The sequence below is a fragment of the Scyliorhinus torazame genome, chromosome 8 (genome assembly GCF_047496885.1).
Source record: "Scyliorhinus torazame isolate Kashiwa2021f chromosome 8, sScyTor2.1, whole genome shotgun sequence".
NCBI classification, from domain to species: domain Eukaryota; kingdom Metazoa; phylum Chordata; class Chondrichthyes; order Carcharhiniformes; family Scyliorhinidae; genus Scyliorhinus; species Scyliorhinus torazame.
Window position 1 is genome coordinate 239,738,633 of NC_092714.1, and position 13,461 is coordinate 239,752,093.

The 13,461-nt window shown below is 42.3% G+C and overlaps 1 protein-coding gene across 9 annotated transcripts in view; it reads right to left on the reverse strand.

The window, feature by feature from the left end:
• Positions 1 to 13,461, reverse strand: part of LOC140428486 (receptor-type tyrosine-protein phosphatase T-like) — a 1,877,905-nt gene that overhangs the window by 306,659 nt on the left and 1,557,785 nt on the right. For all 9 annotated transcript variants that reach the window (XM_072515007.1, XM_072515008.1, XM_072515005.1 and 6 more), the window contains one exon: positions 4,726 to 4,861. In XM_072515007.1, coding sequence (XP_072371108.1) covers positions 4,726 to 4,861 — 136 coding nt within the window. The remainder of the gene's footprint in view (positions 1 to 4,725; positions 4,862 to 13,461) is intronic.

Sequence of the window (13,461 nt, forward strand, 5' to 3'; positions counted from 1 at the left end):
GCCTGAAGCCTACAGACAAAGGTTTAGAAATTTATGGAAAGAACCTGATCAAACATACATGGAGTTTGAAAGGATCAAACAGAGTAATTTCGATAGGTGGACAAGGACTTTGAAAATGGACCAAATGTGTTAAGCTCTCAGAGAAATTATACTTTTGGAGCAGTTTAAAAATTCAATTCCTGATGTGGTGAGAACTCATGTGGAAGAGCAGTGGATTAAAACTGCGAGATTAGCAACAGAAATGGTAAATTATTATGAATTAGTTCAAAAATCAAAGTTTGGTTTCCGACATCAGTTTCAGCCTGTGAGGGATAGAAACATGGGGACATGAGAAATACACAAGTGGTAAAGGTAAAGGTGATCTGATGGGAGATAATAAGGAGAGTATACCTCAGATTAAAAAGGAAATCCAGGAGGGTGGAAGAGACATGAAAAGTTTAAAATGTTTTCACTGTAATAAACTAGGCCATGTAAAGTCACAGTGTTGGTGGTGGAAGAAAAGCATTGGGAAGGCTGATATGGTAAAACAGGATAAGACAGTGGGGTTTCTTAAAGTGTTAAAGAAAGCCCAAGTGAAGTGATGGAGGTGCAAACGATTGTACAGCCTGATCAAGCGGTGATTGATAAGAGGGTGCAAGATCTCTTTAAAGAATTTACTTGTGTGGGTAAAGTTTACTCATGTGTATCAGGAGGAGCAGGTAAAGAAGTCACAATTTTAAGGGATACGGGAGCTAGTAAATCTTTAATGGTAAGAGATGAGGAATTATGTAGTTTGGGAAGAATGTTGCTAGAAAAGTTGGCAATATGTGGAATTCAGGATGAGAAGAGTAGTGTTCCATTATATAAGGTAAGGTTGGAACGTCCAGTGAAGAGTGGTGAAGTGGTAGTAGGAGTAATAGAGAAACTATCTTGTCCAGGAATACAGTTTATCTTGGGTAATGATATAGCTGGATTGCAGGTGGGAGTGATGCCAACTCTGGTTGATAAGCCAGTGGAAAATCGGACAACTGAAGTGCTGAAGGACGAGTATCCTGGGATTTTTCCGGATTGTGTAGTAACAAGGTCGCAAAGTCACAGGTTAAGACAAGAGGAGAAATCAAAGAGTGAAGATGACGTTGAAGGGCAATTATCAGAAACGATTTTTGATCACATGGTTGAAAAAGAACAAGAACAGGTGGAGGATGAGGCGGATATTTTTAGTTCAGGAAAATTGGCAGAGTTACAACAGAAAGATGTAGAAATAAAACGAATATATCAGAAAGCATACAGGGAAGAGGAATCTGATTGTATACCAGAGTGTTATTACCGTAAAAGTGATGGCTTGATGAGAAAATGGAGATCTTTACATATGCAGGCAGATGAGAAGTGGACAGAAGTTCATCAAGTAGTATTGCCGGTAGGGGATGGAAAGGAGGTGTTGCGAGTTGCACATGAGGTATGAGTGGGAGGTAATTTGGGAATAAGGAAAACCCAAGCTAAAATACAAAGACATTTTTATTGGCCTGGACTACCTAAAGATGTAGTTACATTTTGTCACTCATGTCATACATGTCAAGTGATAGGGAAACCTCAAGCAGTGATAAAACTAGCACCATTAATACCCATTCCAGCATTTGAGGAACCTTTACAAGGGTCCTAATTGATTGCGTAGGATCGCTTCCTAAAACGAAAAGTGGGAATCAATATCTAATGGATGTGTCTACGAGGTTTCCGGAGGCCATTCCAGTACACAATATTACATCTAAAAAGATTGTGGAGGAGTTACTTAAATTCTTTACTAGATATGGACTACCCACAGAAATACAATCGGATCAAGGATGGAATTTTACTTCAAAGTTATTCAAAGAAGTAATGGATAGCTTCGGAATAAAACAGTTTAAATCAACTGCATACCATCCAGAATCGCAGGGAGCGTTAGAAAGGTGGCATCAGACATTAAAGACAATGTTGAGGGCTTATTGTCAAGATTATCCAGAGGATTGGGATAAAGGAATTCCATTCGTACTGTTTGCAATTAGGGATGCACCTAATGAGTCAACCAAATTCAGTCCTTTTGAACTAATTTTTGGTCATGAAGTAAGAGGACCACTTAAATAGATTAAGGAAAAATTGGTGAGTAAGCAGTTGGAACTTACATTATTGGAATACGTGTCAAATTTTAGGGAACGATTAAATAGAGCAGGTGAATTGGCTAGACAGCATTTAAAAGGTGCACAAAATGATGAAACGGGTAGCGGACAAGAAGTCCAAAGTTCGTAGTTTTGCCAGTGGAGATAAAGTTTTAGTATTGTTACCAATGGTAGGTAAACCTTTAAAATCAAGGTTTTGTGGACCTTATCAGATTGAAAGGAAATGAAGTGAGGTGAATTATGTGGTAAGAACGCCAGGTCGAAGGAAAACTCACCGAGTGTGTCATGTGAATATGCTTAAAAGGTACTTTGAAAGGAAAGGAGAGCAAAAGGAGGAGGTTTGAATGATTCTAACTCAAAGTGACGAACCAAATCCCGATGACTTGGAATTTGACATACCTCAAATTCAATTGGAAAAGGAGGATGTTCTTAAAAATTGAAAATTAAATGAAAAATGAAATGAAAAAATGAAAATGAAATGAAAAATGAAAATCGCTTATTGTCACAAGTAGGCTTCAAATGAAATTACTGTGAAAAGTCCCTAGTCGCCACATTCCGGTGCCTGTTCGGGGAGGCTGGTATGGGAATTGGAATAAACTGTTCAGTTACCTTCCAGAGGAAAAATGAACTGACCTGAATGAGTTATTGATATCACATGGGCAAGTTTGTGGAGATAAATTGGGAAGTACTAAAATGGCTGTACGTGGTGTAGATGTGGGAAATGCTGCTCCAATCAAACACCATCCATACAGACTTAACCCTTTAAAATTGGCACAGGTTAACAAAGAGATTGAGAGTATGCTTAAAAATGGCATAATTGAAAGGGGTTGCAGCCAATGGAGCTCACCCATAGTGATGGTACCAAAACCGGACGGTACCTAATGGTTGCGTGTGGACTATAGAAAGGTTAATGCAGTTACAAGAACGGACTCTTATCCTATTCCATGTTTGGAGGATTGCATTGAGAAAGTGGGACAATCAGCTTTTATTTCCAAATCGGATTTACTTAAAGGTTACTGGCAGGTACTTTTGTCCGACAGGGCAAAGGACATCGAAAGAATATTTAAAACATCTGATGGAGTTATTCGATCGACTTCAGGAGGCGGGTTTGGTGGTAAACCTAGCCAAAAGTGAATTTGGAAAAGCCCAAGTCACTTTCCTTGGCGATACAATTGGACAGAGTCGAATGGTTCCACGGGATGTGAGAACAAAAGTTATTGGGGAATTTCCGATACCCTCGACACGACGGGAAAAATTTCGATTTTTTTGGTATAAGTAGATTTTACCGGAACTTTGTACCGAATTTTAGCAGTGTGGTCGCTCCACTGACGGAATTGCTCAAGAAGCGTAACAAATTCTAGTGGACAGTGGAGTGTCAACAGGTATTTGATGGGCTGAAGGCTGTGTTAACCGCTGCTCCTGTGTTAGCCATTCCAAATTACACAAAACCATTCAAAGTGGCTGTTGATGCGAGTGATGTGTGCGTAGGTGCGGTGCTTCTACAAGACGATGATGAAGGTCTAGAGCTGCCTATTGGTTATTTTTCAAAGAAATTGAATTCTCACCAGAAAAAGTATTCAACGATTGAGAAGGAGACTTTGAGTTTGGTGCTGGCTTTGCAAGACTTTCAAATTTATGTGACCAGCAATCCGTCTGACACCATTATGTACACTGATCATAATCCGTTGACGCTTTTGGAGCGATTCTGGAATAACAATGCAAGACTGTTTCGATAGAATTTATTGTTACAGCCATTTCATTTAAAAATAGTACATGTGGCAGGACGAGAAAACGTGATAGCTGATGCTTTGTCACGAATGTGATGAATAGAAGCAGTTCCAGTTGGAGGATGAAGAACAAAACTGGACTGTTATTATTAAATGTTTGCGTGTTTTGTTTTGTTAAAAAACAACATATATTCATTGTCCATATTTCTTAAAGGAAAGCGAAAAGGTGAACAATGAAACCATCTTGAAGTTGTTGGGTTTTTTTTCTTGGGGGGAGGTGTCATGTGAGAGTACCTTTTAAGAAATGGGGGTTTATAAAATAGCTGTACTGGATATACCTTTAAGAAATGGGTGTTTATTAGAGTGCTGCAGTGATGTCAGAGAGTTGGGCTGTCTGTCTGCTTTACTTTCGTTTTAGGCTGTTTGCTACAGGGTGTGGTTAGTTTTGTTGTGAGAGGTGGATAACTGCAGGCAAAGCAAGGAGTATTTTGTGTCCTCATTGGCTTTTTATTTCAGAGCTGCGAAAAAAATGAAGGCAATTAGATCAAGAAACCAAGTTTGGTCAGTTAAGTGGAACCATTGTGAGTCAGGTGGTTAGATCACATTTTCTGCAAAATCCATCTCAGAAGTAACTTGATAAACTGCACAAGAATACAACTACTTGCATTAATCTATTCATGTAGGCTATACAGAGTAATACCTAAATCACATCTGTTCAACCAGACAATGATAATGCGAAATGTCAGAAGGTTCCTTCTTGTCTAATTTCATTCCAACGTTCCACAAAATAAAATGTGTGTAATGTGCATTCCTCATCATGAGGTTCTGCTGCAAATATTAAACTGGAAATATTATTTCATAAAACCTACCGTTTTTTAACTATCAGCATGACTCCCAGCATGATGATGATGAACATTAGGATTCCTGCAATAACTCCAGCCATTTTCACTGTGTTATCTACTTGCTTTTCTGGCTCCACTGTGTTGGAGTTCTGCGTTGAGGCGCCTGAAATGACAGAAGCCACAGAATTAATAAGATCTTGAAACTGAATATGTTTTCATTGCTTATACATCAAACTCACATCGGTCTTTGCAAAAACAATGTTTACAATAGGTCCTTCAAATATTTTGTATCCGTTATTATTCTTCCATATTTTGCATGCTATTTACTGTGACACAAGATGAGAAGATATCAAAATGAGCACAGAGAGTTAATAGAACTGGAACAATTCACTGAAATTATTTTCCTCCCTCAGCCCTCTTTGATGGTACCTTGGCTTAGATTCATAGTCATTTGTGGGAATGATTCCATGATCTGACACTTCCACTGGGAATTGCATTCACAGTGAGTGCACCTCGCGGTTTTCAACATTCAACCCCACATTTTCTGTTCATTAATTTCAGTGGGTAGAATATCATGGCCTGTGCATTTCTAATTTCCAGGCTATGCTACCAGCTCTGTCTTCCCATTTGGGAGGGAGAAAGTTGCTAAAGAAGAGGGAAAAGGAGAGGGGCACTCATCAGCGACATTTTTTCGTAATCGGCTTGGTTGTTTTGGGTCAATAAAACACACCTCAGAGTTCGAGCCTTCCTATTTTCTCTGGTTGCATTTTTTAAATAACCAATTGCTTGACTCTAGAGACCAAATCATTGGATACAAATGTTTTAAATAATTTAAGCAAATATTGAAGGGAAGTGACGGGGTAATCTATGAATCTATATGAACCTTTTCAATAAAAATAAACTGAAATGGAATGTAAAATGGTTTGTACCTTTGGGGAGGAATTGCGAGTGAGATCTGAAAATTTCAAGGGATAGGTACTTCACTGCGAACAGCTTGTGTCATAATAAAAACACGCTCTTTGTCATTCAGGGCTGCAGCCCAGTGTATGAGATTGACATGGTCCATCAGTGGTGCAAAGGTGGGATCAAATAAAAAGGAGCTGGTGAAATCTTGGAGAATTTACTGCTTTTAGACAATTGGTAAACACCACAGTTTAGGAAGACGGCTGAATAGGGGACATGTAAGAATGGTTTTAAACCACATTTGGACTAGGTAAAGTGTGATTGCCAATTACGTCACCAAGGGGAAAAGGAACTAAGATTTTCTTGTTACTTTTGAGTCTTCCCTCATATGTCCGTTAAACATTTGGACCCCCAAGTTTCTGAGGCCGGAGAGGATAAAATCCCGATTTCTGACCAGGAAATTGGGAATATGATGTAGGGTTTTCAAACATTGGGGGCAGCCACTTGTAGACTCACCCTTTAAATTTCAGATTTAGAGTGTTGTGCAATCATCAAAAATCCCTGGCTTTTGGTAGGTGGCCATGAAAGGAAGTCAACTGAAGGGAGACTTTTCCAGTGTTACTGTCATCCAGAAACAGTTGCTCACTGGGTTCATTTGGGAGCGGACACATGCATCTGTTCAAAAGAATTTCCTTTCAAACAACGATTTGACTTTTAATTGCGTCTGTGAAATTGCCCCAGCAAATAATGGCAAATAATGCAGGGAATCCTACAATGCAGAAGGAGGCCATTTGGACCATTAAGTTTGCATCCACCGTCCAACAGAGCACCTTACCTAGGCTCACACCCCGCCCTATCCTGTAACCCTAACTAACCTTTGGAAACTAAGGGGCAATTGAGCATGGCTAATCCACATCACCTGCACATCTTTGGATTGTGGGTGGAAACCCACGTAGACACAAGGGGAATGTGCCAACTCCACACAGACATGGGAGGCATAATGGTGCAGTGGTTAGCACTGGGACTACAGCGCTGAGGACCCGGGTTCGAATCCCAGCCCTGCATCACTGTCCATGTGGAGTTTGCACATTCATCCCGTGTGTGCGTAGGTTTCACCCCACAACCAAAGATGTGCAGGGTAGGTGGATTGGCCATGCTAAAATTGCCCCTTAATTGGAAAAAAAATAATTGGGTGCTCTAGATTTATTAAAAAAAGAACTTCACACGAACTGTCACCGGAGGTCGGAATCAAACCCGGGCCCCTGGCGCTGTTAAGCAGCAATGCTAACCACTGTGCCACCATTCAAACGTTGGGCTGTTGAATTTCCTAATATAATTAGAGCCCTTCCTGTTGATTCCCTTACTTCCCATTTATTTTACTTTATAGTTATCATTTTGATCCATGGATATTTAATGGGCATATACCTTTAATCGAGTAGTGGAAGTGAGGAACTCAAAAGTTGCAAAATAGTACACTGTGCTATTGGAGATTTTGCTTTTGAACAGCAGACCTCAGACTTTCTGGCACCCGAGAGAGAGATCAGAAGGATTGGCTGGCTGGTGGCCAATGAATTGGTCAAAGGCTCTATTCTGCCCGGCAACAGGTGGTGATTAGGTCCTACCCAAGCGGGATGGTTTTCAGAGGATGCAGATGTAACTGTCGGATCTTGGATGCTGAGAGGTTCAACTGTGAGTCTGTCGCTCTCTCTCCAGAAATACTGCCTATCTGCTGTTTTCTGAACTCACCCACAAAGAGGGTTTTTGAGACCTGGATGAATCCACAGTGAAAACCAATACAGATTGAAGAAAGGTGTACTGGAAGATGTCCATCTGAAACAAAGACTTTGTGGGTGAGTTCAGAAAACAGCAGATAGGCAGTATTTCTGGAGAGAGAGAGACAGACTCACAGTTGAACCTCTCAGCATCCAGGATCCGACAGTTACATCTGTCTTGTGTGTGTTTGTATAGAGAGTGGGGCAGGTTAAAGGGGGGGGGGGAGGTTTAGGAATTAGATAATAGTTAACCAGCTGTATTTGCTGCATATTTAATTATAGTTATTGTAATTAATTAAAAATAGTTGTGTTTAAGTTTACAAACCTGGTAACTGTAATTATTGAGCAGCCAAGGGAGAGACTTGGTGTATTTTCAAAGAATTATTTGTTAATTTCAATTGTGTTGCGACTCAATTGACCATGCACTATCCCAGATGGTCGTAACATTGGAAAAGCCCAAGCAGAGACGGTCTCCTTATATATTAAACCCAACAATTTCACCCTATTTGAAAAATTAAGATCTCTGATCTTATTTTCTATTCAAATAACCATACCCATAGAAAATATACATAGTCAAATATGTTAAAGTTAATAAATGCATCCATATATATCTATACAATATAAATCATATAACTACATAAAGTATCTATGCTCTTATATCTATACAAAATATGCACACTCAACATTATAGAACAAGTAACACCTATATATATTGATACGAAGTATATACATTCACATTAAACTATATTAATTATGCACAGACTCAGCTGCATTAAAAAAATCTACATCTACATCTATCTATATGATATATACACTCCCATACTTACATAAGACTATCTACCAAGAATACTCAGTGAATACTTTTTTTAAAAAAACAGAAGTTACGATAAGAATTTGCCATGGATTCTTGATAGTTTAGTGGGCAAGGTGCACAAAGTGGTGTCGAATTGATCGATATAGACCAGAATCATCCTGAGTTCAATCTCCGGGTTCCGCAGGGCTGAGTGTTCTCAGCCAGTACTGTAATGGGGAATTGTAGAGGGTGGCCTTGGTCAATTAAAGGGGGAAATCATTCTTGTTGCTGTTCTATAATCAGAAACCCCTGCTGCATAGTGTGCCTGTATATGTACACATATCTGCAGAAAAGAAGACGGAGTTTGGATGTGATGTTTCTCTTTCTCACTATCTACAGAGTGCTGAATTTGGTGCATTTGAGTGCTATAGTAAGAGTTTGATGACCGAGGGAGTATAAGGCTTCATTTTTATCTAAAGTTTAGTCTTTGTTTTATTTAGTTAATTAACTTAAAAGTTGCTGTTTGGTTTAGAAGAAGGTGAATTTTCAATCAGCTTTAAACAAAGCTTCTACTTGTAGGCACTTGCAGCTGGAGCTTGTTAATTAGTGAATTGGATTAGGCCAGTTTTCAGAGGCTAGATTCACAGTATAAAAGTGATCCCCTACAGTGCAGACTTTGTTTGCACAGAGTGCTGAATTTGGTGCATTTGAGTGCTATAGTAAGAGTTTGGTGACCGAGGGAGGTAGGTGAGGAGGGAGTAAGGTGCTCCTTTCATTTTGTTTCCGACATTTCCGCAAAGAGTGAGAAGAGAGCCAGGAGTTTACAGAAAGTGTAGCTGACTGGGAGCAGAGTCGCAGGGCGGAGATCTAGTTGGTCCACAGGGCAGCTATATTCTGTCAGGTAAGGGGGAATGGAGGCTAGGCCAGTTGCATGCTCCTCCTGTAGGATGTGGGTGTTGAGGGATACCACCGCTGTCCCCGCTGACTATACCTGCGGGAAGTGCACCCAACTTCAGCTCCTCAAAGACCGTGTTAGGGAACTGGAGCTGAAGCTGGATGAACTTCGGATCATCCGGGAGGCAGAGGGGGTGATTGAGAAGAGTTACAGGGAGGTAACCACAACCAAGGTACAGGACAAGAATAGCTGGGTTACCGTCAGGGGAAAAAAAAAACAGGCAGACAGTGCAGGGATCTCTCGTGGCCGTTCCCCTTCAAAACAAGTATACCGTTTTGGATGCTGTTGGGGGGGATGACCTACCGGGGGAAGCCCCTAGCGGCCTGGTCTCTGGCACTGAGTCTGGCTCTGGGGCTCAGAAGGGAAGGGGGGAGAATAGAAAAGCAATAGTTGTAGGAGATTCAATGGTTAGGGGAATAGATAGGAGATTCTGTGGTCGCGAGCGAGACTCCCGGAAGATATGTTGCCTCCCGGGTGCTAGGGCCAGGGATGTCTCGGATCGTGTCTTCAGGATCCTTAAGGGGGAGGGGGAGCAGCCAGAAGTCGTGGTGCACATTGGTACCAACGACATAGGTAGGAAAAGGGGTGTGGAGGTAATAAACAAGTTTAGGGAGTTAGGCTGGAAGTTAAAAGCCAGGACAGACAGAGTTGTCATCTCTGGTTTGTTGCTGGTGCCATGTGATAGCGAGGCTAGGAATAGGGAGAGAGTGCAGCTGAACACGTGGCTGCAGGAATGGTGTAGGAGGGAGGGCTTCAGGTATTTGGATAATTGAAGCGCATTCTGGGGAAGGTGGGACCTGTACAAGCAGGACAGGTTGCATCTGAACCAGAGGGGCACCAATATCCTGGGAGGGAGGTTTTCTAGTACTCTTCGGGAAGGTTTAAACTAATTTGGCAGGGGAATGGGAACCGGATTTGTAGTCCAGCAACTAAGGTAGCCGATATTCAGGACGCCAAAGCGTGTAATGAGGCAGTGGGGAAGGGAACACTGACAAAGGAGAGTACTTGCAGGCACGGAGATGGGTTGAAGTGTGTATACTTCAACGCAAGAAGCATCAGGAATAAGGTGGGTGAACTTAAGGCATGGATCGGTACTTGGGACTACGATGTGGTGGCCATCACGGAAACTTGGATAGAAGAGGGGCAGAAATGGTTGTTGGAGGTCCCTGGTTATAGATGTTTCAATAAGATTATGGAGGGTAGTAAAAGAGGTGGGGGGGGGTGGCATTGTTAATTAGAGATAGTATAACAGCTGCAGAAAGGCAGTTCGAGGAGTATCAGCCTACTGAGGTAGTATGGGTTGAAGTCAGAAATAGGAAAGGAGCAGTCACCTTGTTAGGATTTTTCTCTAGGCCCCCCAATAGTAGCAGAGATGTGGAGGAACAGATTGGGAAACAGATTTTGGAAAGGTGCAGAAGTCACAGGGTAGTAGTCATGGGTGACTTTAACTTCCCAAATATTGAGTGGAAACTCTTTAGATCAAATAGTTTGGATGGGGTGGTGTTTGTGCAGTGTGTCCAGGAAGCTTTTCTAACACAGTATGTAGATTGTCCGACCAGAGGAGGGGCAATATTGGATTTAGTACTTGGTAATGAATCAGGGCAAGTGATAGATTTGTTAGTGGGGGAGCATTTTGGAGATAGTGACCACAATTCTGTGACTTTCTGAGAGGGATAGGTGTGTGCAACAGGGCAAGGTTTACATTTGGGGGAAGGGTAAATACGATGTTGTCAGACAAGAATTGAAGTGCATAAGTTGGGAACATAGGCTGTCAGGGAAGGACACAAGTGAAATGTGGAACTTGTTCAAGGAACAGGTACTACGTGTCCTTGATATGTATGTCCCTGTCAGGCAGGGAAGAGATGGTCGAGTGAGGGAACCATGGTTGACAAGAGAGGTTGAATGACTTGTTAAGAGGAAAAAGGTGACTTATGTAAGGCTGAGGAAACAATGTTCAGACAGGGCATTGGAGGGATACAAGATAGCCAGGAGGGAACTGAAGAAAGGGATTAGGGGAGCTAAGAGAGGGCATGAACAATCTTTGGCGGGTAGGATCAAGGAAAACCCCAAGGCCTTTTACACATATGTGAGGAATATGAGAATGACTAGAGCGAGGGTAGGTCCGATCAAGGACAGTAGCGGGAGATTGTGTATTGAGTCTGAAGAGATAGGAGAGGTCTTGAACGAGTACTTTTCTTCTGGATTTACAAATGAGAGGGGCCATATTGTTGGAGAGGACAGTGTGAAACAGACTGGTAAGCTCGAGGAAATACTTGTTAGGAAGGAAGATGTGTTGGGCATTTTGAAAAACTTGAGGATAGACAAGTCCCCTGGGCCTGACGGGATATATCCAAGGATTCTATGGGAAGCAAGAGATGAAATTGCAGAGCCGCTGGCAATGATCTTTTCGTCCTCACTGTCAACAGGGGTGGTACCAGGGGATTTGAGAGTGGCGAATGTCATGCCCCTGTTCAAGAAAGGGACTAGGGATAACCCTGGGAATTACAGGCCAGTTAGTCTTACTTCGGTGGTAGGCAAAGTAATGGAAAGGGTACTGAAGGATAGGATTTCTGAGCATCTGGAAAGACACTGCTTAATTAGGGCTAGTCAGCACGGATTTGTGAGGGGTAGGTCTTGCCTTACAAATCTTATTGAATTCTTTGAGGAGGTGACCAAGCATGTGGATGACGGTAAAGCAGTGGATGTAGTGTACATGGATTTTAGTAAGGCATTGATAAGGTTCCCCATGGTAGGCTTCTGCAGAAAGTAAGGAGGCATGGGATAGTGGGAAATTTGGCCAGTTGGATAACGAACTGGCTAACCGATAGAAGTCAGAGAGTGGTGGTGGATGGCAAATATTCAGCCTGGATCCCAGTTACCAGTGGCGTACCGCAGGGATCAGTTCTGGATCCTCTGCTGTTTGTGATTTTCATTAATGACTTGGATGAGGGAGTTGAAGGGTGGGTCAGTAAATTTGCAGACGATACGAAGATAGGTGTAGTTGTGGATAGTAAGGAGGGCTGTTGTCGGCTGCAAAGAGACATAGATAGGATGCAGAGCTGGGCTGAGAAGTGGCAGATGGAGTTTAACCCTGAAAAGTGTGAGGTTGTCCATTTTGGAAGGACAAATATGAATGCGGAATACAGGGTTCATGGCAGAGTTCTTGGCAATGTGAAGGAGCAGAGAGATCTTGGGGTCTATGTTCATACATCTTTGAAAGTTGCCACTCAAGTGGATAGAGCTGTGAAGAAGGCCTATGGTGTGTTCGCATTCATTAACAGAGGGATTGAATTTAAGAGCCGTGAGGTGATGATGCAGCTGTACAAAACTTTGGTAAGGCCACATTTGGAGTACGGTGTACAGTTCTGGTCGCCTCATTTTAGGAAGGATGTGGAAGCTTTGGAAAAGGTGCAAAGGAGATTTACCAGGATGGAGAGTAGGTCTTACGAGGAAAGGTTGAGGGTGCTAGGCCTTTTCTCATTAGAACGGAGAAGGATGAGGGGCGACTTGATAGAGGTTTATAAGATGATCAGGGGAATAGATAGAGTAGACAGTCAGAGACTTTTTCCCCGGGTGGAACAAACCATTACAAGGGGACATAAATTTAAGGTGAAAGGTGGAAGATATAGGAGGGATGTCAGAGGTAGGCTCTTTACCCAGAGAGTAGTGGGGGCATGGAATGGACTGCCTGTGGAAGTAGTTGAGTCGGAAACATTAGGGACCTTCAAGCAGCTATTGGATAAGTACATGGATTACGGTAAAAAAATATAGTGTAGATTTATTTGTTCTTAAGGGCAGCACGGTAGCATTGTGGATAGCACAATTGCTTCACAGCTCCAGGGTCCCAGGTTCGATTCCGGCTTGGCTTACTGTCTGTGCGGAGTCTGCACATCCTCCCCGTGTCTGCGTGGGTTTCCTCCGGATGCTCCGGTTTCCTCCCACAGTCCAAAGATGTGCAGGTTAGGTGGATTGGCCATGATAAATTGCCCTTAGTGTCCAAAATTGCCCTTGGTGTTGGGTGGAGGTGTTGAGTTTGGGTAGGGTGCTCTTTCCAAGAGCCGGTGCAGACTCAAAGGGCCGAATGGCCTCCTTCTGCACTGTAAATTCAATGATAATCTATGATTAATCTAGGACAAAGGTTCGGCACAACATCGTGGGCCGAAGGGCCTGTTCTGTGCTGTATTTTCTATGTTCTGTGTACAGGCTACTGATTGTCACTGAGTAGACACACTAATCTTAAGGAAGATCACTGAGTCAGTCGTTGATGAAATTACGCCACAGCTCAATTCAGCATATTCAGGAGAAGAAAACAAGATAGGGAAGAAAGCACAGACAAAAAT